Source organism: Dermacentor variabilis, chromosome 1 (assembly GCF_050947875.1).
Source record: "Dermacentor variabilis isolate Ectoservices chromosome 1, ASM5094787v1, whole genome shotgun sequence".
Classification (NCBI taxonomy): domain Eukaryota; kingdom Metazoa; phylum Arthropoda; class Arachnida; order Ixodida; family Ixodidae; genus Dermacentor; species Dermacentor variabilis.
Genome location: NC_134568.1, coordinates 197,283,374 through 197,311,309, shown reverse-complemented (window position 1 = coordinate 197,311,309; position 27,936 = coordinate 197,283,374). Strand labels below are relative to the sequence as shown.

The window sequence follows — 27,936 nt, the reverse complement described above, 5'->3', positions numbered from 1 at the left end:
GATCGCCCGATCATGAAAGGCTTGAGACGATGGCTCCCGTCCATGCTAACGCACAGCAACACGGTCACCCTAAGTTTCGAGTGCTTCCCGCCGGGGCATCATTCTCCTTTAAGAGCGTGAGTCTTCGACGGCAGCATTTGAAAAAACAGAGCAGTTTGGTCGCAATTATATATGTCCTTCTCCGCGTAGCGCTCCAGCACGCCGGGCAGCTTTGCCTGCAGCCACTGCTGCTTTGCCTGTGTGTCCAAAGACGCCGCTTCCCCTACCAGGTTTTTGTAAACGATTCCGTGCCGCTCTTTAAAGCGCTGAATCTAGCCTCCCCCAGGCTCAAAATTTCGGCATCCCAGAAGAAAAGCAAAGTTTTTTGCTTTGGTGGCAAGTATTGGCCCACTTAATGGCACATTATGCACGCGGGTTGTGATGAACCACTGGTAAAGGCCTCTTCAACATCGGCGTACAAAGGGTCTCTAACCCTTTTCCGCTGATTGGCACGGCCGCCGATAGCTCCTGCCTTCACAATCACGGTGCTCCCGGTTTTCAAGATGGTTGATATTGTCGACTGGGCAAGCTCATACATCTTTACGAGGGCGCTCACCTTGAAGCCGTGTTGAGAGTCCTGCAAAATATCAATCTTTGTGTCAAGCGACACAGCCTTGCGCTTTGTCGGCGCCATCTTCGGACTGGGCCACTGGGTTGTACCGTTGGTTGCACGCTGCTTCGGCGGCGTCAGCCTGCTATCGTGCGAGAGAGACTGCACGCGGGACGGGCGCCACCGCGCCACTTTGCTTGTCACTTTTTTTTCTTTCTCTCTCTTTCGGAGCGACTGTGGCCGACGTGCATGAAGCAGCTAGCACCATCTTGTGGCGCGCTGCGCCTAGTCAGGTACTCTCCAGTGCGCGGGCGGGGCAGGACGCGCTGCGCGGTAATGGCAGCAGATACGAACTTATGGAGGTAAACATCGCCTCGTCTCGACATCGTTCGTTTCAGGGAACTAAGCAATGCAAATGTTACGATTATTTGGCACGGAAAACGCCGTCCAGACAGCAAAATTTTGATCGTTATATCCGATATGCGGTGAATAACTTATCGTTATAAATGGTTTTTTCCCCCATAGACATAATGCATAAAATGACACTCTCATGTCGACCCATCGTTATAACTGATATATCGTTATAAGTGGACTACACTGTACATACTAAACGGTAGTACTGCTTAACCGAAATAGCATGAGATCGCCCACTTACCTATCGAAAACGGAACACGGAACTCAGAGAGAGTGCGATGAAAGGGGGAAAAAACATGGAGTATTTATTCACTTCGCATGACAAAAGTGTTATTTTCGTTTGATGCCGCAGCGGCCTAGCACGACGACAGTGGCCCGAAACTTTCTGAAGCTGCGTGCTAGCTTTTCAGCCAGCCCCCTCTTGGCAAACGCTCGCATGGCGGATTCCTCGTTGGTGTCATGTATTTTCCGTGCACGCGCACGGTAGTGCTGCAAAAGTCCTGGGGCGCCTTTTTCATTGCCGGGTGCTGTTCTTGGCGCGACGATTGCATTCATGAGGATGACGTAACGCACAGCTTCTGCCACTGTCGGGTCTGAATCGCCCATGTTGCCGCTTTCCGTGTCGTCCTCATCACTGTCACTAGTCGACACTTCGGCAGCAACAGAGGCAACAATGACGAAAAGTCGAACCTCGTAGCAGGCATCTCTTCGTGGTCGCAGCAGCGCTGCTGAGCAACTTCTTCGCATTCCAAATGACACACACCGAAGTCAACAGCAGGTCCTTGTCGTGTGTCAGTGCCGACTTTTTCGTGTCACGTTCGATAGCACAGACGATGTCCAATTTTTCTTCTATGCCGAGCACCAGGCGTATTTTTCATCCGAGCTTTGGCATGATGCGAGTCATCGCATGCACGACGCCACAATGCTCTCTGGCACGGCGCTTGGAGGCCGTTGTTCCGATCTCTGAGGCTTGTTGTTCTGCCGGGCCACCCAATGGAGATGACGCACCGCCTTGTTTCCGTGACGAAAAGTGGAAACGCTGCGTTTTAACCGATGCGTACGCAATAAGCTGGTACGGTTTATGCGGATACAAAACACATTATGTTCAATGGCCGCTGAGTCGGGGATTTGACTTTTAACTACTTTTAAAACGAAACTACTGTTTAAGCGGGTACGGTTTAACGAGGTTTTACTGTATTGCTCGATGCCCAGGTCCCCCCCTTAAAAGGTGCGTTACAGGATTTGTTCTGTCAGCATTTGCAGTCAATGGCCCTGTGTTCTGCTATTTGTTTCTGCTTTAGGACTGCCTCGAAGTTATAATTAGAACTGTAAACGCACTCAAAGTGTTTGCCAAGAGCATCAGCTTGGTCTTCCAAGCTGTTGTACCAAGCTGGTAGCTTACCCCAAGCTTTATTTTGTCTCCTTCGTGCCTCTCTGCAATCATCATTCCACCAAGAGACCCGTCTTTTGAATGAAGTGCCACTTGTTTGAGGAATGAACTTTTCAAAGGTGTCGATGATAAAAGCAGTAAAGAGTGATACAGCATGATCTGTAGTAAAATTATGTATAAAATCTTGTGATAAGTAGGTGGGTTTCTTAAAAGCTTCCCAGTCAGCTGAGGCCAGTTTCCAGCGAGGGACATGCGGAGGAGACCCATGTAGGGTTACAAGGTAAGCGTTACTGGGAAGTGATCCCTTCCGAATGAATTTTTGATTACACGCCATTCTAAATCAGGGAAGATAGAAGGGGAGCCGATCGACAGGTCTATTGACGAATCTGAATTATGGTGAGGATTATAATAAGCTGGTTCCTCCGTATTGAAGAGGCACGCACCGGAGTTAAAAAGGAAGTTTTCAATCAGTCGACATCTCATGTCACATCGTGAGTCTCCCCACATCGTGTTATTAATGTTAAAATCTTCCACGAGTATGCAAGGCTTGGGAAGCTGATCAATGAGGTTATAAAAGTCTGTTTTTTCGAAATGACGGTTCAGGGGCATATAAATAGAACCTACAGTGACCAATTTATTAAAAATAATGGCCTGAAGTGACACTGCCTCAAGGGGCATCTGAAGGATAACGTTTTGGCAGGCTACAGACTTGTCGGCCACTATTGCTACACCGCTGGAGGCATTAGCCTCATCGTGGTCTTTTCAGATGATGGTGTAATTATGAAGAAAGTTGGTGTTTGTGTGTTTCAAATGGGTCTCTTGAACACAGAGCAACATTGGGATATGTTTGTGTAGGAGTTCTCTAATATCATCGAGGTTACGAATGAGTCCTCTAACATTCCATTGTAGTATTTGTGCCTCTATTATGATAAGAGAATTCTGTGCTGTGTGTTTAAGACACGAAGGTTAAATCACGGGCCTTTTCTAGGCGTCGTGATGCGAGCTTCGTGTTTTTTGGAGTGATCGCGAGAATCTCGCCACTCTTTAGGCGCTGGTGGTGCCATCTGGCTGGTGGTTGTGTCCATCGCCTCTTGCCAGGCGCTGGATATGCGCTATTCCGAGCGCTGTGTTGACGTGAAGGCCTCGACAAATTGAAAGAGACCTTTGAGGCTACCAGCCCGGAGGTCGATGGCCCCTTCTGCTGGGGTGGCGAAGCAGCATTAGCTGCAGCCGCCAAGGGGGCAGATGGCGCCAACGCTGGCTCACTGCGTGTGGGCCGGACAGCCGCCGAGAGCCATTGTAGCACGGCCCCATGACGCACCACTTTGGGAAAGCTGTTCGTTGGCAGGTATGACGCCCGCCTACGAGCCTCCTTAAACATTATATTTTCCTTTACATTGATTGTGACTGTTTCTTTTTCTTTCTTAAGACGGGCATGACCACAAGTATGCAGGCTGCCCGCCATCACAGTTTACACAGTGTGGAGCGTTTTCACAAGTTTCAGAGCCATGGTCACCGGAACCACACTTTAAACATGTCTGCTGGCCTCGGCAGTTCAGGGAACTGTGGCCAAAATGATGGCATTTGAAACATCAAAGAAGATTTGGAACATACAGCCTCACTTGCAGGTCTACATGGTCGGCCTTGAGTGTCTCAGGCAGGATGCTTGAGCAAAAGATAAGTACTAGATGCATGATTTTGATCTCCTTGCCGTTTTGCCTTAGCATAATTCTTTTAACATTGATAACATTTTGGTGGCTCCAGCCTTCCAACAGTTCAGCTTCTGTTAGCTCCACCAGGTCGTCGTCGGAGACAACACCACGACTGGTGTTCATAATTCAGTGTGGAGATGTTATCACTGGAATTTCCAAGAATTACACTATTTTAAGAAGATTTTCATGCTGTTTCACATAGCAGAGTTCCAAAAGGAGATCACAGCTAGCCATTTTCAATGCTTTGTAGCCTACGCCAAGAGCTTTGGTGAGACATTTTGACACGAGAAAGGGTGAGCTCATTCTCATCGTCTTTTCATGGTTTTCAGAATGAATGACATGGAATGGGGGGAAATTTGGCGATTTGTTGCCAAGAAATTAAAAACATCTACGGCGCGCCCTCGTTTCTGAGGGCGATCAAGGAGTTGGGGGAATGACGAAAAAGCCATAGAAGTAACCATAATTTTGGTAGCTATGCCAGCCGCCCACCACCAAGCCCAACAACTGGACACTACGAAGCCAGAAGGAAACGCTGACGCCAGCTGTACATAGCTACTATAACCTAATATAATAGATCCAAGGTTGGATTAACTACACCAGGTTAACACTTGCTGCCTGGAAAGCTGGAAGTAAAATGAAGCGAGGAGAAGACAGGAGAGGTGGAAAGTGAGAGAAAGACAGGAGAAGGCAACAACCAATTTCCCGGTGGGTGAGTCTGGGGTTGCTGTCTACGTGAAGCCGAGGCCAAAGGGGCATGTTGCTGCTGCCGAGGGGCCTTAAATGTCTAAGCACTCAGCATCAGCTCAACACACAGGATCCCTTTACCCCGGACACAGCTAAGCCACGCACGGTTAGATGCGGGTAGGTCCAACCCTCGTATGCTCAGGTACTTGGTGTCGCAACACACCAAACGTCTGCTGATGCAGACGCCCCTGCGGGGGTAAAATAGAATTCTGTGTCCATGGAAACTTTCGATTAACAATGTCAACGAACCTTGACTCGCACCCTTGTAATTGCGTAATCTTTTGCAGGAGGGGCCCAGACATTCCTCCTGGCGAAGCACTTCCCCCTTTGCGCCATGTTAACCAAGGTCTTGTCAGAGAGAGTTACCAGTGCCCGTAGGAAACATTGCTATTTGCCCCCACAAATGAGGAAATGAGACACATTACTACTGCCAAACTTCCCAGTGCATCTGAGATTTTTGGTGCTTCTTCTCAGATCAGTACCACGGCCACTCCATAAAAACATACAAGGTGCGTGTTTTCATTGAGTGGCCATGAAACAAAGTTAGTATGCCACTTTTGTCTTGCTGGTTGTGCATTGCCCTGGCAATGGGGCAACATTGCCTGCAATCTATTTTCTTACAGTGGCAGCGAGCAATCGTGCTAGCACCAAATTTGCTAGCTGAGCCAGATGCCACGCCGGGTCAACTCCCTGCACCTGTGTGCTGGGAGTCAAATCCTTTTTTTCCTCCTCTCCTTTAAGACACCGTCAGTGATGCGTCGAAGTGGTGACAGTGCATTAATCATGACCTTGGGCAAGATGATTAACACTTTTGTGCAGGTGCACTCAGTCCACGCGATGCGCCCCCACGAAGTATGTCAGCTCATGGATTTCAGAAAGATCGCAGCTTGATAAAGATGCTGACTTTATGATTGCGCTACTGCATAAATGTCATGTCACTTTCACTCGTAAGCGTGTGCTAAAGGCACGACAGTTGTGTTCTTTCGTAGTTCAGTTTCAGTTGGTGAAATGTATTTATCCTGAATTCGTAAGGCTGCAGGGATGACCAGCACTATCTTTTTGGATCTCTGGAACAGGTTATGAACGTTTCAGATGTCTGGCTTCAAATCTTGCATTAAGATCAATCGTCTTCACTCAGTGCCAAGCACACTGTCTTGGCACAGTGCCAGTAACACTGTTGCCCATAGACACCAACAAGTACAGCACCGAGGAACGGGGCAGTGACTGATCGAGAATATTACTGGTGCCTTTTTGAAAATCTTCCATGTGGTCTATGTGCAGCCAGGAGGCTTCTATTTGCGTTTTTGCCTATCTTGAATTTTTTTTAACAGCGTCGAGTTAACGAGGTTTTACCACACATGACCAAAGGTAAATGAAGACTTGAGGCACATGGCCCAGGAGACACCCTACCAGTGGTTCATGATGGTCAACAAACCAGAAAAGGTTGGGCAAACTTTTTGTTCTCCCCCTCTCACCTTCCATAACAAAAAAATCCCAGACAGAATAACCACCATCACAGGACAGTGCTTACCCTGTGGTCAAACTCCTGCCGATTGCTCCAGCGCACTTCAAAGTTCTCGTAGCGTCCTCCACGCCAGTATTCTCTTGCCTCTCGTTCCGAGTGCTCCAGAGGATCTGGCTCATCGAAGCTGGATTAAATGAAAAAGTACTTTCAAGAAGTTGGTTCCTGATATTTTTTTACCAATTTTCTAACACCTTTATTGTGCACTGTATGAAAAAGTGCTTTTGTTTGCTTGATTAACAAATGAGTAAACAGGTAGTTTAGCATCCAAACAACAGTCAACTTTCCCCATGCAAACTCTTCATGCCAAAATAGATTACGCAACAGCTCTTGTCCACCATGTCATGCTGGCTACTTTCAGTGTTGACACAGCCAGTAGGAACATGAACAAGGGAATTCCAGCAAAAAGCTGCCTCAGAAATGTGCCACACAGCAAGGAAGAGAGAGGAAAAAAAGTGGCTGGGCTTATGTATTTGCATAGCATGGACCTATGGCTCAGACATCAAAGCAAGCAGTTGACTGCTGCTTGTGTATGCCAATGGATGCAATGGGAGAGCCTTTGCTCGAAGCAGGGTATGTCATCTCTTCACACTATCACTTACGAACATTTAATTTGCCATTACACTCCAGTTAATTTCAAAATTTTATCAATCACTAAATGCTCTATAAAAATTATTGCAGCAGAACACTCTGTATGCCACATTGCAACTTCCAGTCCAATGAAAATTTCCAACAGGACCTCGTTAGGCACCCTTCAAAGGAACCAACTACATTCGAACTAGTTGGAAGTGATAATCCATGGCTCCACAATTCAGGAAAACACCAATGTCATCGGTGTTCATGTCATTTAAGCCTCCTGCTTGCCTGCAATGACTGACAGCTTAGGTGATAACCTACTCGCCGCGGTGACTTAGCGGCTATGGTGTAACCCTGCTAAGCACGAGGTTGCAGGATCAATTGAATTGTGGTTTTGGCATGTAAAACCCTAGAATTAAATTCAATTACCGTATTTACTCGCATAATGATCACAATTCTGTAAAAAAAAAAACTGATGCAAATTCAGGGGTGCGATCATTACGCGGGTTAAATTTCCCGCGAAAAGAAACATTTTCTATTTTCATCCCGCGTTTGCTGCAGGATGACAATGGGTCAACAAGCAGGCGGCTGCCACTGTTAGTGCGGGACACCAAAACAAAAATGGTGGCCGGCGAAGCAAGCCAAATGCGATTATTTTTCTGCTCGCGAGTACATTACGCGCATTGAAACAGTTTCTTCCATATCAGTACCGAATAATATCGTTAATATCGGCAAGTGCGCGACAATAACATAGCCAAGTCTACTTTGAGGGGACAGAAACAGAGATGGGCGCGCCGAGCTGCCAGTGACATAAAAAAAAACATGGTGGGCATGCTGCTGAAGCTGCGGCATTTGTCTTCACTCCTATACTAATACGACACGTTTCCACTAAGGGTGGGCGAATATCTTAGCTGCGTTACAGGTGTCGGCGTATGAATAGGGTACACTTCTAACGTATCAGTGTATAAACGGGGCCACTATCGTTGCCGCTCGCAATTTGTTGCGTGCCCATGAGTGCAGACGAGAAGAATCGAAAGGCGCCTTTTATGTTGGTGTTGTTGATCAAAACCTTTATGAAACATACAATAATAAAGCTGAGGCAAGTTTGGTTGTAGCTTTTTTTTGTTTTTTCATGGAAGTACGGAAAGTGATGAAAGGAATAAATGGGGTATCTGTTTAAGAATGTTGGGTGCGTGCAGACCACTTGGTATGTCTTCAAGAGTCATTCGGGTAGCATTTAACAGATGGCAAGCGCGATCCTCATTAGCTAGACTTGGCACGCGAAAAGTTCAGGGTGAGATCATTATACGGGAAAGAAAAAAAAAATTGAATTTTGACGACAAAATTCAGGGGTGCGATCATTACGCGTGTAAATACGGTAGGTGATAACTTGGGGTGAAATTTATGGCCGCTTTTAAAGGGCCCTTCACAAGGTCTGACCACTTTGAGCTGGCAAGCGAAGTCCATACAATGCGCGCTAATGACTGTGTCTGCTAAGTATTACATCACTATGCGCTGCGGAAGGAGCTGAAATTTCAAACCGAACGCCGCTTGCCAATCTCTTCACGGGCACCGCGCTCCAAGCCACGTGCAAGTGCGCCTATGTACAGGCGCCCAAATCTTTAACTGGTGTGCGCGAGCGGCGACATTTCCGTGCGTCGGCGCCGTATGACGGGGCGAGGCTGGAAACAGCTTAGCAGACGATGGGCCCAGCTGAGCGCGCTTTGTCCGCATGCGCTTAGCCTCAGACTCTTTCCAGCCGCGCCCCGTCATACGGCGCTGACGCACGGAAAAGTCGCCGCTCGCGCACGCCAGTTAAAGATTTGGGCGCCTGTACATGTGTCCGTGCAGTGGCGTCGCTCATAGTGACCCGTGACTTTGAAAATTATTCAAGGCAGCATCAGACATTTGTGTAATCTGCTGCTTCAATAGATGCATTAAAGTTTAAAGAAATAAAAAACCACCAAAACCGACAGCTGCATGTTTTTGTTTTACTTCGCATCGCAGCAAGAGAGATGCAATTCCTTTGCTTGTTCCCACGTCGTGCAGTCGCACGTGCAGACACCGAAGCTATGTTATTTTCTACCGTATTCCAGCGCACGATCATGCTCTGTGATCCGCTTGTGCCTGCCTCAGTATTCGTGTAGCACTGACTTATACCATTAGTCAGGTGTACTAGTGCACAGCGCACAAAATCCTGCGCTGCATGAAACAACACAATCGCAACAGCTTGCGCACCAAGCCGTCAGCGGAAGTGCGCCACATTGAAAAAAAAAGCGAGGAGAAAAAAAAAAACATGAAGGCAGGGCCTATGACATATATGTCACACAATCCTCGAGCTCCGGTATGGGAGGACGCCGGAAAGCATTTCGCTTGTGGAGGCTAGACAGGGAAAGTGGAGAGAGTATCTCTCTTGGCAGTGGCGCTCGCCTCCTAAAATCATGGGTCGCAGCACTGAAATATTTCGATCTTGGCTATTAATGAACCAATTTGAGAAGTCCTTGCAGCAGAACACTCCTTCGAGGTTACGTAACTTCCAGCGTGCACCCGAAATTTGCTATGTGGTCTCGTGAGGGGCCCTTTTAAATACACACATCAAAAAGCTTAGAGAGTTATGTATTTCAAAACAGCTAACCCACACTGGAATTTAAGCTAACAAGTTTGAACAGTGGGAATATGAAAAAGGGGTGAAAAGTTTTTCGATGATGTGAAACTAGCACACTTCTTATCCTTGGGTCTAGTTCAGCAATTTAGACTTCATGCCACAGATCAGGTTGGTAGAATAGATAGGTGGCCAAATGGCACCACTCTACCAATGCTCGGAGTGTTTCGCACCACCTCTCAAGTTTCCGCCACATTCCACGACGTGGAAAAGATGTAGCTTCAGCCTACCCTGTCTCTCCACACTATGAATACCTGCCATCCTGAAGAATTGGAAATTCGTAATACTATTGTGGTGGCGATAGGCAGCACTTCTTTTTTTTTTAAGGAATTTACTTTTTGCGACAAGCTTACTCACATTTTCACAACCACAAGTGAAATCTGTGTCTTGGAGAGTAAAGAGGGAAAACTCCACTGGGGCACAATTTATTTTTGCAATGATTTTGCTGTTGCCGACTTTGCCTGCTTCAGCAATTTCTCAGTGTAGGTTTGCTCAAAGCAAGTAGCCCTGTGGTGCCCCTTGACCATCAGCAGACTTTCGAGTGTTTTCTCACACAGAGATGAGCGAAACTCCATTCGAGTTTTGCTCACAGTTCTGGATATTCTCTCACATTCAGCATTGCTGTCGGGAATGAAGAGAATACCCAGCATAACCATCAAAATTCTGTGGAACCTGAGAAATCCATCGACACTTCGCATGCTTCCTAATTGCGACCACTGCATGCCGCACCATGGCTCATTAAATATGTTGGCTGGAACCTTATATGCTTATAAGTCAATCCTGCCAATCATGACATTGGCCAATCATTATTGCCAATCATGACGTTGGCATTGTACAAACACATAGCCAACAAGTTTCCAACACGCAAATTCCAAGACTTCAACACGTGCAGAACCAGACTTGCAATCTTGTGACCCGCAGCTTCCCCTTGGATCGTTCCTAGGCAAAGAAGATGGCTTTCGACTCTACTCGTTTCTTTAACGAAATATGTCGCAACAATAGGGTGAAGCTGCGTATCCCTATTGTTACTGCCACCCACAGCGATCGAAAATACTTGCCGTTTTAGGGCATTCAGCAAAGGAGTCTCCATGTTGGCGGCCATTACCCAAACAATTGATATCGTCTTTGTTCGTCCACAGGAGTAGCGTTTCGCTTCTTTGCACTTGGCGAACATCTTCCGGAAAAGCTGTCCGGCATGATCACTGACACTCAGCGGGATGTTGTGTTGAACTACACACACCGTGTAGAACCATTCTGCACGAATCACACCGAGGTTGCTGCCTACAAAACCTGATAGGCTTTGCTCACTGTCCGCGGTTCGCACGTATCCCTTATGTCAGACTTGCTGCCATGCGGGATGTACACATCACAGGCACACGTGGTGCAGAATCTGAACTTTTCCCCTTTCTTCGACGGCACGAAGCACGGAAATTCTGCTGTGTACAATTTCAAGAACACTTGGAAGTACTGTCAGGGCTTCGAGCCTGCCATTGCACTGCGTCCGACGCGGCAACTAATCCTGCAATAGGCGAGGCCAACGCTGCAGTGACTGAAGCTGACCTCCCAAACCTGCGTGCCCACGTGAGCAAAGGCAAGTGCATGGCAACAGGTTTGCGGAGGCGCTAGAGGTGCTATCGGCACTATCGAGCTTTGGATATGGATTCCTAGTAGACAACAGAAGTCACTACAACCTTGCAGCTGCTGATGATGATACCACGCATACGTATGGCCCTCTCATGGCGGCACAAGGTACCAGGGTGTAGTTTTACTACATATTCACATTTCTTTTTCACAATGTTTTCCGCAAATTTCAAGCAAGATTCATAAAATTGTAAGACTGGTCAAAATTTGCACATTTTTTTTAAGGGAAAATTTGGAACAATTGGCAGGTATGACAATGTGAAAGTATGTACAGTAGAACCTCGTTAAACCGTACCCGCTTAAACAGAAGTTTCGCTTTAAAAGTAGCAAAGTCAAATCCCAGACTCAGTGGCCATTGAACATCATGTGTTTTGTATCCACATAAACTGTACCAGCTTATTGCGCACGTATCGGTTAACATGTAGTATTTCCACTTTTCATCGCGTAAACATGGCGGTGCGTCGTCTCCATTAGGCGGCCCAGCAGAACAACAAGCCTCAGAAATCAGCACAACGGCCTCCAAGCGCCTTGAGAATTTGCGCATGAAACCTCATCAATATCAACATCATTTCGGCGCCGTGCCAGAGAGCTTTGTGGCATCGTGTAAGTGAGACATCTTGTCATGCAGAAACTCGGATAAAAAAGACGCCGGGTGCTGAGCATAGAAGAATAATTAGACATTGTTCGTGCTATCCAACGTGACACGAAAAGTCGGCGTTGGCACGTGACATGGGTCTACTGTTGACTACAGTGTGCGGCATTTGGAATCCAAAGAAGGTGCTCGGCAGCGCTGCTGCGACCGCGAAGAGATGTCGACTACAAGGTTCGACTTTTCACCATTGTTGCCTCTATTGTTGCTGAAGTGTCGCCCAGCGACAGTGATAAGGACGAAGAAAGCGAGAGAATGGGCGATTCAAGCCTGACAGTGGCAGAAGCTGCGCGTTACATCAGCCTCATGAATGCAATTGTCGCAATGAGAACAGCGCCCAGCAATGCAAAAGGTGCCCTGCGACTTCTGCAACACTACCGCGCCTGTGCATGGAGAATATGCAACGCCAACGAGGAATATACCATGAGAGTGTTTGCCGAGAAGAGAGGGCTGGCTGAAAAGCTGGCTAACAGCTTCAGCAAGTTTGAGGCCGCTGTCGTCGCTGCTAGGCCGCCGTGGCATCAAGCGAAAATAACACGTTTGTCACGCGAAGTAAATGAATACTGCATGTTTTTCCCCCTTTCATTGCACTCTCTCAGAGTTCCATTTTTGAAAGGTAAGTGGACGATATGCTATATTGGTTAAGCAGTACTACCGTTTAGTACGTACTTTTTCTAAGTCTGGCCAACTACTGTTTAACGAGGTTTCACTGTAATTGTGCATAGCTCAGCTGCAGCTTTATGTTCGATATATAGAGGATGTCAGTAAATGAGATTTCAATACCCTCATAGTAAAGCACTATACTCTTGCATGGGATTTCCAAGAAGATGTTAAGACTGTTTAACAAAGACAATAATTCGATATGTCTGGGTTTGATATCATGTGGGATGATACCGTATAAATGATTGCTGATCACACTTCATTCCAACAAAACACAACTGCATAAAAAATAAATTTGTAGACTACACATTCATTACACATTGCTTATCGTGTGCCAGGAAAAAAAAATCACCACGAAATTATGCTATAGTTTCAGTCCTTAGCAAAAGAAAAAAGGAAAATTTGCAAGGAACTAAAACAAGCCTAAACTCATGTCGTTCCTCTTTTTTTCACTGCCTACAGTTGAACCCTACAATAATGAAATCGGCACTCGCCACAGAGGCTCAGCAGCTATGGTGTTTCATTGCTAAGTACGAGGCTGCGGGATCAAATCCCAGCCGCTGCAGCTGCATTTCGATAGGGGCAGAATGCAAAAACGCCCGTGCCCCGTGCATTGGGGGCACGTTAATAATCCCCTGGTGGTCAAAATTAATCTGCAGTCTCCCACTAAAGCATGCCTCATAATGAAATCGTGGCTTTAGCAGTAAAACCCCAGAATCCATTCAATAATGAAAACGGCAGGGAAAGCGATAAAATTAACTTTCACAAGAATTTCGTTGTTGTGAAATCGGACAGGGAATGCATTACAAAATGAAATTGTACTGCTCAAATTCAATTAGCCTACGTTAGCGAGCCTTCCTGGAGGTATAAACTTCATTGCCAACATCCCAAAGTGTGCCCTTTATGTCAGAGGTAACTTCCCCTTCACTTCTTCACTTCCACAAGATTTTGTGTGACTCAGCAGTGGAGTGGGCGAGTTGATGTCTATGAGCAACAGCGTTCCAGATGAAGATTTGCCCAACAAGGCTGTACTCTCAGTCGGGTGCTTTCAAAGATATGATCACTGATGTGACTTGGCACCAGACATGTCGGCATAAAGGGAAGCAGTGCTGATACAATCACTTTCGCGAGATTTCGTGTAACTCGGCACCAGACACCAGCAACAGCGTTCCTACAGTGCGTGCAGTCACCTGTAGACACCAACACATTCAGTGCAGAGTTACATGAAATGTCGCCAAAGTTGTCATATCCTTGAAAGCAAATGACTGAGAATATGGCCCTGTACAGCAAATCTAAGTCTGGCGATGCGGGAGCAGGATATGATGCCTGTTAAAGGAGTACAGACAGAAAATTTCGAAGCCAAATTAACGAGCGAAGTTGATTTACACACATCGTCTGCAAAATATCAACAGCAAATATAGCTTAGAACACATTTAAAATCAATTTTAAGGTACCAGTGTGCAGACAACTACGAACATAGCACCTCGCGACATCGACATCAAGGAAGGATTGTAAACAACTTAGAAAACGCTAAGTCACGAGTTTGCGCTGACGTTAGAGCGGGCCCGGTGAGCAAGTTACTCATCACTCTGATCGACCTGGTGTTTTTTATTTTTCTTCTCCTTCCTCGTTGTGACGCTGATCTCTTTCGCCGCTGACGGCGGCACAAAAATCGGCTAAAATTTGTTTCTGACATGAAATAACTCATGGAGCAAGTGATCTCGAAAGTGTGCATGTCATAAAACGTTGTGCAGTATAGGAAATTTATGGCGTGATTTGTGACTCGCAAGCAGTCAGTGCAGCTGATAAAGCAACAGTCACTACAAAGCAGCTCGCCTGGCTAACGTGTTTTCTCATCGGTGCCAACGGTATCAGAAAAACTAATTGTATTGTCACTTATGAGCAACATAAATGTGCAGACGTTGATTGTGTTGACAAATATACGTGCTTTTTTATGAGCTGCGGACGAATCGCAAGGGCCATTGGCTTCGGATCCGATGGCCAGCGAGCTAGGCCTATACCGTTTCCCAGCGATTACTAGCTCGCCTGGTTTGCCAATTCACTACAGTCGGCATCGATAAGTGGCAGAAGTGGTTCAAGTTTGTGCGTGCCACTGGACGCTTAGAATGGACCCTGCTGAAGAGCAACCAGATTTGCTTGTTTTATTTTGGGCATACCTGGTATAAAGAAAACCCACCGTGCTTGGAGCAGTCCGATCATCTTCCACCAAGACTACGTACCGCCAATCCTAATGCTGTGCCGACTTTTACCCCACCTTTTGTCCTGCTCCGGAATATGCTTCAATCCCAAAGCGCTCTTTATGAATGGTACTACTACTACTAGTAGCGGTGCGTATGCATATTGAGAGCTGTCGCAGCCATACTTTTCGAGTCGCTGTTTTGTAGTGAATACAATCAAAAGTAGTTGACCCCGCCCAATACGTTGGCAACTCCCGCCTGCAGGAAATGATCACCACTAGATGATGAAAACGAGGATGACGATGATGGCGAGGACATCGCAAAGCACGTGCAGGCATAATAAGTGGCAGAAGTGGTTCAAGTTTGTGCGTGCCACTGGACGCTTAGAATGGACCCTGCTGAAGAGCAACCAGATTTGCTTGTTTCATTTTGGGCATACCTGGTATAAAGAAAACCCACCGAGCTTGGAGCAGTCCGATTATCTTCCACCAAGACTACGTACCGCCAATCCTAATGCTGTGCCGACTTTTACCCCACCTTTTGTCCTGCTCCGGAATATGCTTCAATCCCAAAGCGTTCTTTATGAATGGTACTACTACTACTAGTAGCGGTGCGTATGCATATTGAGAGCTGTTGCAGCCACACTTTTCGAGTCGCTGTTTTGTAGTGAATACAATCGAAAGTGGTTGGCCCCGCCCAATACTTTGGCAACTCCCGCCTGCAGGAAATGATCACCACTAGATGATGAAAACGAGGATGACGATGATGGCGAGGACATCGCAAAGCACGTGCAGGCATAAGAGACGAACTATCAACACGAAGCTCGCGTGCCGTGCACGCTGGCGTGTACATGTCACAGTTTTGTATGATCACGTGCGCACCGTGTTTACATTCCTTCTTTGGCCTAATCGTTTCTCTCTGAAACCGAAACTTGGACTGGTCGGTACAAACAAGACCCAAAATAATTAACTGTCGCACTCTGAAGCCAATGAATGATGTTTCGTGTTGTAATTACTGGGCTATTAGCTACTTATTGCAGCAGAAAAAAAAAAAGATTGAAAATTTTTGTGTCAGTACTCCAGTAATCCGTATTTGCTGGAGATAAAGATCTTAATAACTTAACGTGACTAAACAAAGAGCTTAGAAAAATCATGCCTTGGTGTCTTGAGAATGCACTGCAAATAAATGCCACAAAAACATGCTTTATGATTTTTCATGCTCATCATAAGCAAACCACTTTAGTTCTGAGTCTTAATCTAGATAATCACATAATTTATCCATCTGATACGACCACATTTCTGGGCGTCGTTCTTGACTCGCATCTGAAATTTAACAAACATACCATATCCCTTGTTAAAAAATTGGTTTTGGTTTTCGTGTATTAATCAAATCTCAACATTACTTTCAGCAGCACATCTTATGGTCACTGTATTACGCATTCATACATAGTCACCTGATATATTGCCTCACTTCATGGGGAAACACGTACGAAACACACATGTCATGCCTTCATCCCTTACAAAACAAAGAAGTACGCCTGATTACATTTAGACCTCACCTGGCATCTGCCCTTCCACTTTACCAGAAACTAAAAATCCTTCCGCTCACTTATTCGTTACAGCTAAAACTTGGTCCTTTAATTTATTGCATTCAAAATCAAGGTACTGTCATTAATATTATTTCTGCACCCCAACTACTCAACCGTAATAATACAAGATTCTCGGAAAAAAATAATATGTTATTACCTAAAGTACACACAAATTACGGCAAGCAGACAGCGCCCTTTTCGGGAATAATGTTTTGGATTTCATGCCCCATGAACATCAAGTGCGTCCATTCAAAACACTCATTTCATAAAGCATTGAAAATTCACTGGCGGTCAACAGCCTGTTAGTAATAAATTACCTTTAGTGACAACGAACCGTGTTTTGCTTTTAACACTTTACATCATGCATCACCATCTAGTACTTAATACGTTTTATGTATATTTCTCTGTATAATGATGTTCCAATGAAGTTATGTATTCTCGTTGTTTAATTTATCTTTGCTAACACTGTTTCACTGATCTGCAACACCACTGCCTGTTTGTATTTGATTATTTTTTGTACTTAGCACAGGGGTTCCCTCGGCAGTTTAAACTTTGGGACCTCCTTCTGCACTAATATTTACAATATACTTTCCTTTATCCAAACATTATTCAATAAACTCTTCAAACCTAAAACCTTCAAGTGGCTAATGCCAATGTGGCCATGACACATCAAATGGCCAATTAAAAAACAAAATGGTGGCCATGAAACGTTTCCGACGTCAGCGATTGCTTCTGGCAGTTTCTTGTTTTTGTAAGCAATATTGGCGGCTGTCTTGTAAGTCTGGATGATGATATTTGAGCACTTTTTGTACTCTGTTGGCATCATAAGGTAAGATAATATGGTTTCCAAAGTACAAAGGTATATAATGCGTCGGCAAATTTCAGTAATATGGGATAGCAGTTAAGTGATGTTTCGTTGCCAAGAGATATGAAACACGTTAAATCCTGTGGGTATTTGCCAAGGGTATGAAAATATTTCACTGTGGCGAGAATTTCATTATTGTGGCCTTTGGTAATTGTGGAGTTCAAATGCTAATTCAAAATAGCTTGGATAGGTCTCAGAGGTAATTATTCTAAGCCACTGATAGATGGTGCTTTGTTCGATCCTAACATTTGTAGCAATCCAGGCCTACTGGCTCACAGATTCAAGTGCTTCTTTTGCTCAGTATTTTGCACAAAGCACCACTGCAACCAAGATCCAGTTAACACTGGACAAAACTAACAAAGCTCTTACAATTTCTTTTCTAAGGAAGGAATTATACCACTAATGCCAACTTAATCTGCAGGAAATCTCCAGGACCAGACAAAACACCAAATTACTTTTTGAAGCAGTACAGTGAATGGGCTGCAAATTTGCTGGTCAAGATTTTATTTACTAGCCCCTTGCCATGACTGGCTAATAGCCAGGGTGGTATCTATTTTCAAAGCAAGTGATAAGTTGAATTTCAATTACTGGCCCATATCTATCACATGCACTGCCTGAAAAAGGACTGGGAGAGGCCTTCGCACTGCAGCGGATGTAAAAATAGGCTGATGAAATGAAAAAATATTCTATTTTACTAGTTTCATCCCATGTAACATAGGGGTCGGCCTTGGAATTGATGTTGCTTATTAATATAAATGACATTGCCACAAAGTTAAACCCACTGGTTGAACTGAGCTCATTTGCAGATGGCTATAGCCCTGCCATGTTAAAAATGCCTGTGATCATGTTTTCCAGAGCAAATCCTTGCAGATCCTTAAAGGGGCCCTGAACCACTTTTTATCAAAGTGGAGGAATGCATTTGATGGTAAAATAGGCTATTTCAGAAATACTTTGCCGCAAAAAGTACTTCAATGTGTCCAGCAGAAGCAGAGTTATTGGCAATCGAACACACGCTTTGTGGTGCTTCCGCACCTTCTTCGTTGCCTTGCACTGCGAAGGCTACGGTGGAGCGGGGCGTGCTCACAACGCCCCACCTACTAAATTTCAATGTGGCATGGAATTCAAATTTGATTTTGGCTGTTAACGTAGACGACACCACTTCGATTTTGGCACCTGATGTACCAAAAGGGCTAAATGCGGTTGCCCTGAGGAAGCCGCAGTGTGCTGAGCCAGTGCACTCATTGCGGCACCCTATGGTCGCTGCAGTATCTTTACTATGTAGCAGACTGCAGCTACGTGCAACTATAGTGCTTATGCGCAGCGTTTGCTTTGTGCATGACGGCTTGAGTGTGCGCTTGTACTCATGCGCTCGTCTGACCATGCTACCTTCACCAGCCTGACCAATGGATAGTAGCCACATCTAACTTGTGCATTTTGAAGTGCTGTTATCAATAAGTCTGCCAAGGTGTTTAACCAGGAACGGCCAGGAGTGAGCGCGCTGGCAAGCGTGCATGTAGTCTGGCCTTAAGTTCCGCGTGGTTCGAGGCCAGTTGGGCACTTAAAACTAGTTGAAAGTAGCGAGACACAATAACTACAATATTGATAAGCAGGGTGGCCAAAGTTTAATTGCAACACGGGCAGCCATGGCCAAGCGTGAGCAGACGATAGTTGGCTTCTTCTGGAAGTATGTTAATTATCGAAATTTGAAAGCACATTATCGCTTACTTCAGCCTGCTTAATAAACTTTGTTAATAAATATATAACAGCAGGAAGAAGCACACTGATCCAAACAACCTTCTTAATTGAAGTCAGCTGTTGGCCAATAGCAGCTGCACATGGGAATCCGCTTTATTACGAAATAAAGCATCCAGAAATGAGTGAGGAGCAGGCTTCTGGTGAAAAGAGCATCTGAGAGAAACGTGACATCGCACTACGCTTGCGATCTTCCCGCACCGTGTACACTATCCCTGGACTAGGTCTTTTCACCAAGCTTGAGGGGTGGTTCTGGACCCATTTAATGATTGGTGTAATATATGGGATATGAAAGCACACCTTAAAGGTGTACTGACAAAAAATTTCTATCTGTTTTTTTCTGCTTTAATAAGTAGCTAATGACCCAGTAATACTGGCACGAAACCTCATTTACTTCAGAGCATGACAGGTAATTATTTGGAGCCTTGTCTGTAGTGACCAGTCCAAGTTTCGTTTTCAGAGAGCAGCGAGATCGGCCAGAGAAGGAATGTAAACACAGCTGAGCATGTGTCGCCAAAATTTCTGACGTATACTCTGACGTGTACACCAGCACGCACAAGCTTTTTGTTGCTAGTTTGTCTGCTAGACCTGTATGTGCTTTGCGATGTCCTTGCCACCATCGTCGTCCTCGTTTTTGTTGTCCAGCGGCGACGATTTCCTGCAGGTGGGAGTCACCACCATATTAGATGCGGCCAATCGCTTTCGATTCTGCCCACTAGAAAGCAGTGACTCTGATCGATATTGCAGCTGGCGACAGCAAGGACGAACCTCAAGACCCTCACATCGGCCACATTCAATGGTAAGACACGACAAATCAGCATCGAACATCGTGGCCTGCACGGCATTTAACACGACAAAAACTGCCACTTAATTTGGCAGTTGCAGTGACACAGAGAGTGCCCCACAAGCAACAAGTGAGATAAAGAGCACATGCAAGCAGCATGGCAGCGAACAAAATCTTGTGACGTAGCGTCTTCTCGGTTGTTTACAATCCTTCCTTGATGTCGATATCGTGAGGTGCTGCGTTTTGTGGCTATGTTTTGTGCTGCGGCTGTGGGCACGTACTTTAAAACTGATTTTAAATATGTTCCAAGATTTTCGGGACCGACCCATAGGCAATAGATAATAAATGATTGACGGTATTACACGCGCTGCCACGTTCAAATTTTTGCACGCTTGGACAAGTAGCCCCATCTAGGAGGTCATCGCGAACTAGACTCTCTGTTTCGGAGTAGTAGCAGCGGCAGACGCAGTGGAAAATGGCGTCGTCCGTTCGCTCAAAGAGATCGCCGTCAATCGCGCCATTCCGCAGCTTCGGCAACGGATTTTTTTGATGAACCAAGCAGCGAAGAGACTGAAAACGACTTCGGCAGCTCTGATTTCATTTTGGACTCTGATTCGGGCGATGACGAACCGCGGACTTCATCTAGTAGCCAAAGGTGAGCATAGTTCCACATTCAGTTCTCTCTGGAGTAGATAAACGGGCTAGCTACATGTTTTCATTATTTTATCTTTACTTGGTAGGGTCTCAGCAAGCTACAGTAATGATCTGCTGCCGCCAGCACAAAGGCGGATTGAGTCTTCAGCGAGACGGGAAACTGGCCTGTACTTGGACGCTGATGTGGGCGTGCCGCTCAGAAGCGGATCAAAAAATTCCTGACTGCTCTGGACTTCTTTTTCTGTTTTCTCGGTGCATGTGATGGAAACCATTTGCGAAAACACTAACAAATATGCTTGGACTCTCGTTTTGGAGAAACCAACGCATGCTTGTTCCGACGGATCTGGGGAAGAAGTCACCCCAAGTGAAACGGTGAAGTTCAACGAACTCGTAAATTACATGGGCATTGTGAAGGTTCCTCAGCTCAAGTTGTATTGGAATGTAGGAAATCTGCATAGTGGTCTGCTCCCACCACAGACCATGCGGCAACGCCGGTTTATAGCTCTCCTTGCAATGTTGCATGTTGCAGACTTGGACGATGACACTCAAAATTTAAGAGGAAAGCTCCAATACATGTGGTGGCTCCTGGAGCACATGAACAATCGGAGAATCTTTTTCCAGCCACATCGCGATCTTTACGTGGATGAGCGCAAGGTCAAATCGAAAGGGCGGTCAGGCATCCGACAGTACATCAAAGATAAAAGTAACAAAATGGGGCTACAAGCTGTGGGTCCTAGGTGACCCTGGCACCGGATATACTGTGCAGTTTAGTGTGTATACCGGTAAGCGTGAGCAGCCAGGGCCCCATGGGTTGGCTTTCGATGTAGTTTACCAGCTGTGTCACAAATACCTTGATCAGGGCTACAGGATCTTTATGGACAATTTTTACACTTCTACGCGCCTGTTTATTCATCTCAACCAAAAAACATTGGCTTGTGGAACCACACGCAAGGATCGCCGAGGATTTCCTACAGAATTGAAGAATGCATGATGGGGAAAGAAAGCTCGACGCGGCAACACGCGACGCTTGTACTATCAGAATATTTTGTACCTTCAGTGGAAAGACCGGCGTGTTGTCAACAAGATGAGCAGGGTTCATACTGCAAATAACACAGTCACCGCAAAAAGAAGGGAAAGAAGGCAAAATTCCTGGACTCAGATATCTGTAACAAAGCCTCTGCTGATCCATGATTATAATGGTGGCATGCTAGGCATCGACAAATCGCCTAAAATGATTGGTTATTATAATGTTTTAATGAGAAGCGTGCGGTGGTGGAAGACTGTTCTTCCACTGCGTCGATATTGCATGTGTGAACAGTTTCATAATCTTCCAAGCTCACTGCACCTTGCACCCAGAGATTCCCAAACTGACATGCACTGCTGGGTCTGACCACCTAGCTTTTAGAGAAGAGCTCATTCAGCAGCTTCTGAATCTGGACGATGCCAAGCAGGCTCACACACCTCCACCACCTGTCGCAAAACACGCACTTCAGAAGCCAGGAAAGTGGCAAAACACAGAAACTGCAAGCTGTGCTATGAGCAGAAGAAAATTGAGCTCAAAACGAATGTCTTTTGCAGCACATGTCAAGTTCACTTGTGCTTTAAGACTGTCCAGAACTGTTTCATCGAGTGGCACAAGAACTGTGGGAACTGAGTGCTGACCACTGGTGCCAGAGTTCCCCCCCCCCCCCAAAAAAAAACAGTTGTAGATAGGCGTGCCAAATTTTCACACACAAGAAGCGAGGCAATGTTGCAAATTTTGTATATCTTGGATATTTTTTTTTTTCACTTGTATGTTCATGCCTTTTCCAACTGTTTTATGTTGTTCTCTCAGCAAATCTTGAATTTGAGATTGTTTTCTAAATATTATATATCACTTTTAAGTCCCATATTTCTTTATGCGTGAAAGACCATATAATTAGCTACATATTGATCTACGCTACAGCAATATAGTGCAATGACTATTTGTAATAAAAAATAATTTCTGACACCTATCAGAATTGCCTGTTTTTTCCGCAGTTCCGAAAGAGCTATGCTATATTCGGTGCCGATATTTTGAAGACAATGTGTGTGTGCCCACATAAATCGATCTCACACATTATCTCCACTTCAAAATCTTGAATGAATGAATGAATCAATGAATGAATCAATGAATAAATAAATGAATGAATTTATTTCTACTGTTTACAACAGAAAGGAAGTGCTCCTTTGTGTCAGTGCTCCTTTAATAAATCAGTCTATAACTGTGTCAAATAAGAAATAATCCTTGATTTTTCCATATCCACCGTACAACAAAGATGAAACACTTGGGTGTTAAGCTTAGTTGGAACTGCCACATTTGAAACAATTATGGATCAACTCAGCAATAGTTCAGCTTGCTGAAAACAAAATTGAAGAATGGCCAACTTAAGCATGCATACAAGGCTGTAGCGTGAGCAATACACTTAACTTCGTTTAATTTGACGCTGGCGGAACCGATGAAACAAGTGGCAGAAAATTTAACACACTACTGATTTATTTGGCAGCATATGTTTAATACATCCCCAAATCGAACGTGCACCCACTTTTTATGGATTTAATTCAAAAAGCTAGCATTGAAATAATATTAGAGCCCCTAAACAAAGCAGAAATTGAATGTGCACCTAATTTTTTAGCAGGAAATATTTGGTGGGCCTTTATGACTACCAGACTAAGAGCCCAGAGGGCTCCCAGCAGTGAAAATAAATTTATAAATTTGCAAATGAACAATATTGTTATGGTGCATTTGGGCAGGACCGTGCACACAAGGGAAAGACAAAGAGGAAGTGGTAGACTGTCTCCTTGAGCTGTGAGCTTTGCACCAGCCTGTGCGATTAACACGAACTTTTCCCCATAGAAATTATACACGGTGCATCGGGTTTCCTATTTATAACAATATTGTTATCTCACTTAAGCCAGCAACACATGAGCCCGCTAACTTAGATGACTAATGGCTATGAGTAAATAGTGACACACACTAGGCACTCACCCGTAGAAATCATCCCTGCGGCCATCGCCTCTCCGCCCACCTCTGGGAAGGTGGTGAGGAGGAGGTGGTGGCATTGGAGGTCGTACATAAGGAGGACTCAAGCCCCGAGAAGATGGAGGCGCACCACTTCCCCCATAGAAGTCATTTTCTTTGTCAACCTACACATGCAGAAGTCTACAATTTACAATGTGTTACACAACAGCAAAGGAAACACAAAAACACAAAGGAGGTGACCTCCAACATTTTGTCACTTATAAAAGTGTGAACTGCTTAGTGATGCAGAACAACACAACATTTTCCCTTTCAATTACCGTATTTTCTTGTATAAGGGCCACACCTCCACTTCACAAACATACACCTCATCCCACTGCTGCCCAGCAATATCTCAGTGCAATACCAACATGGAGATAGTGGAGGCATATTGGTCTCCTCTTAGGTAGAGCCCGTAGCTGGGTCTGTTGGCAGGCAGCTCGTCGTCACATTCAGATTGACATATAATGAATCGCCTGGTGCGCCATGGCTTACCCCATTGCATTTTCCGTCTGCTCCACTCTTCACATTCAGTGCATGTACAAATAAAACACTGAGCTTTAGTGAGCAGTAATGTGCGCCATACACTGCAAGTTTTCGCACTTGGTGAATAGCGTTTGTGCAGTCAGCTTCGGTCACACTCATACCACCCAAAAAGTATGTGGGTGTTATGTTCATGTTTCGTATGAAAACGTCAGTATTTTTGCACTGCACAACCCTATGTGTGTTGCATCACTCAAGTGACAGCTTCACCTTTAAACAGCACACTATAGGCATATTCAGAGGCATATCACAGAATGCCAACAAGTGGGCATATCAGACTTCTTTTTGGTTGATCCCGAAATTGATTTTTCAGAGGGCAGATCGTCAACATTTTAAGTGGGCAGATTTCTTTGGTGTAAATTGTACCTGGGAATAAAAACAATCATAGACACCGTTTTCTATCAACCACCTGCCTCTTCACCCGATAACCTTTTCCTTCTTTTATATCAACATGCACAGTTGTCATGCTTCTAGTTTAATTCTAATGGGAAACTTTATTACACCGGTTATTCATTGGCCCACAATTTCACATCGCAGTTCTTCAGGTAGGCAAATAATTAACTTTTCTTTATCTTTTGGGCTTACACAAATAGTTGAGGGCACAACTAGACAAAGCATTTCTTGACCTTGTTGATAAGCTGTACAAATGTGAAATTATTAACAGAATTTCAGATCACAAGGTAGTGTTTATATTGCCCAGTCTGTAGACTGCATGCCAAATTTCAAGTTCTTTTTTACTTTCATCCCTCTGACAAGCCATCTGTTCTTGAGGTTTTATCAGAAGGCTTCGAATCATTTTGCACACTCAGTAAAGATTGTGACGTGCAATACACTAGTTAGAGAATCTGAAAGCATTAAACAGCTGTGCATTCACTGCTTTGTTCCATTAAAAAGAAAAAAGAAACTGTGCCATTCCTTGGATAACAAAAGAAGCTCTGCGATTTTCATGCCGCATTAGACGACTCAGATGTTCAAAACACAGCAACGACCGATGCCATTGCTAGGTTCCCATCTGCCAAAGAGGCGCTTAATCTGAAAATGAAACTGGCCAAATACCTTTTCTTTCATGCTGAGCTGCCAAGATTACCAAGAAATAATCCTCAGAAGTTCAGGCATTCTGTCATACCTGTTACTGATTCTTCATCTTCATTTAATATCACTAATGAAAGTGTAAACGATCCTGTGCACATCGCCAATGCATTCAATGAATAAGTCTCTTCTGTCTACACAAATGATTCTCATATGTACCTGGCTTTTGATACCCATTCAGTTTATTCTATTTCCAACATTACAGTTAATCCTTAATCCCTAATTTGGTTCTAGACAGACAAAAATCTAGTAGCTTCGGTGGTATTTCAAACTCGTTTTTACTTTGCTATTCAAAATGGAAATCACGCTATCTTGAAGTTACCATATTTACTCGCACAATGATCTCACTTTTTTGTCAAAAAAAAAAAAAAAAAATTTACGCAAATTCAGGGGTGCGATCATTAAGCGGGTTGAATTTCCTGCAAAAAGAAAACGAAAAATTTTTTTTTCATCTCGAAGTTGCTGCGGGATGACAACAGGTCAACAAATAGGCGGCTACCGCTGCACGTAGTGTGGGACATCAAACCAAAGTGGCGGCAGGCAGAGCAAGCCGAATGCGCCGAATGCGACTTTTTTTCTCGTGAGTATATTACGTGCATTGAAACAGTTTCTTCCGTATCAGTAATGAATAATATAGTTAATATTGGCAAGTTTGCAGCAATAACGTTGGCATTTCCACTTTGAGGGGACAGAAACAGAGAGGCGCGCTTAGCTGCCAGTGACATAGGAACACATGGGGGGCATGCTGCAGAAACTGCGGAATTTGTCTTCACATAGTAGTGATACTATCCTAATACGGCACGTTTCCGCTAAGGGCGGGCAAATATCCTAGCTGTGTTACAAGCATCAGCGTATGAATAGCGTACACTTCTAACGTATCAGCGTAAACGTGGCTGCTATCGTTGCTGCTCGCGACTTGTTGCGTGCCCACGAGTGCAGACGAGAAGAACCAAAGGCGCCTTTTTTGCTGTTGACCACAACCATTATAAAGCCTACACATAATAAAGGCAAGGTTGGTTGTAGCTTTTTTTTTGTCATGGAAGTGCGGAAAGTGATGAAAGGAATGAAATGGGGCATCTGCTTAAGAATGTTTGGTGCGTGCAGACCACTTGGTTTGTCTTGAAGAATCGTTCGCGTAGCATTCGACAGATGGTAAGCACGATCATTATTAGCTAGACTTGGCACACGACATATCGCTGCGGCAAGTTCGGGGTGCGATCATTACATGGGAAATAAAAAAAAAAATAGAATTTTGACAACAAAATTTATGGGTGCGATCATTACACAAGTGCAATCATTATGCGAGTAAATACGGTATATTCAACAAGTCTCTGGAAACAGCAACCGCCTCTTCATCCTGGAAACTTGCAAGAGTAATACTCTTGTATAAGACAGGTGACAAGCAAGAAATTACAGACCAATTTCTTTAACTCCCCACTAGTGTATAAAATGTTGGAACATATTATATAAAAACACATAATGAATTTTCTTGAGTCAAGCAATATTTTAACTGTTCAGCATGTTCAGTATGTTCAGCATGGCTTTAGACGTGATTTCAGCACTATCACACAATTCACCGAATTCACCCATCACATTGCTTATAAAATAGATCTAGGTAAATATATTCAGGATGTCTACCAAGTTAACATTTCCAAATTCCCGAGTTTTACATGTTTTCCCTGAGCACCTTTGCAAAATTCCCTGAATGAGCCAGAACTTTGTTTTATGTCGAGACAGGCTGACACCACGTTGCTTGATGCTGTCACTCTCAAGTAAGCATGTTGAAACAAAAAAAGTGACTTAATAAAGTTTGAATAGTAAGGAGTAATATCTATTTTATTTAAAAAGAACAGAAGGAAGGTGTTAGTAAAATGTGCAGTGAAAGAAATGGTAAAACCCATTCCAAATTGAGTCGAACATCTTTAAATACGAATGAAAAGGAGATGCATACATAAGTAAATATTAATGAATATGAGCTATTTCTATCCACTGATAGCAAGCTCATTGGTATGAGGCCTGAACTTTGTCAGAACTAAGGTTCTTTCTCAGCAGCTGGGAAGTCAACCTCAACTGTCCTACTCTCAGCCCGTACACAACATCTCAGTGTTGGGTTTCACTACTTTAAAGAGTTTATTTTGGTTTGGATGAGGGACACCTGTATCTCGGCATCAGCCAACAATTTGTTTCTTGAGCTCAAGCTCCTTCAAAAAGGCGGCGGCCCACTACCTTTCCCGTTAATTCCTCAGTGCGTCCGTCCTTTCTGTTTTCAGCGTCCTTCTGCCACGCTTTCACTCCATGGATCATTTGAAGCATCCTCTTAGTCAGTTGTACAGTCAACGTCCCATTTTTTGGACTCCCTAGAGGCCGCAAAAACATTCCAAAAATCGGGCAGTCCGAAAACAATGAATGCATGACTTTAACTGCCCTTAAGGGCTAGAACTGCCACAGGCACGTCCGAAAAAGCTTTTAAGGCCTGCCAGTACACTTATTAGGCATATCGGTGCTTGTACTGTGACAGGAGACGGGGGTGCATGCGTATATAATTAAGGAATACATTATGTGTCCCGAGACAATTGCCCTTTCCCATGCTTGTTATGCTTCACTGCGTACCACTGCTATACTGAGGCGAAGCTAACTTTCAGAGACTGGCATTACGCAATGCGCTGTGCTTTGCGAGCTTCGAAGCCTATCGCGAGGAATACAAAGGTGAAGTCGGTGCTACTGCTGACAGCAGCGAATTCTTTCAATGAAAAATACGGCACCGCACGACAAGAAGCTTAATAGCGAACGTGACTAAGTGACTGAATGATTCCTTTGCCTCTTTCGGGGCTTGGACTGAAAAATGAAAAATGATCATTAATTTCAAA

At 44.7% G+C, this 27,936-nt stretch overlaps 1 protein-coding gene across 9 annotated transcripts in view; it reads right to left on the bottom strand.

The window, feature by feature from the left end:
• LOC142590546 (uncharacterized) overlaps positions 1 to 27,936 on the bottom strand; it is a 278,657-nt gene that overhangs the window by 126,221 nt on the left and 124,500 nt on the right. For all 9 annotated transcript variants that reach the window (XM_075702763.1, XM_075702757.1, XM_075702796.1 and 6 more), the window contains 2 exons: positions 23,408 to 23,565; positions 6,381 to 6,498 (listed from right to left, as the gene is read on the bottom strand). In XM_075702763.1, coding sequence (XP_075558878.1) covers positions 6,381 to 6,498; positions 23,408 to 23,565 — 276 coding nt within the window. The remainder of the gene's footprint in view (positions 1 to 6,380; positions 6,499 to 23,407; positions 23,566 to 27,936) is intronic.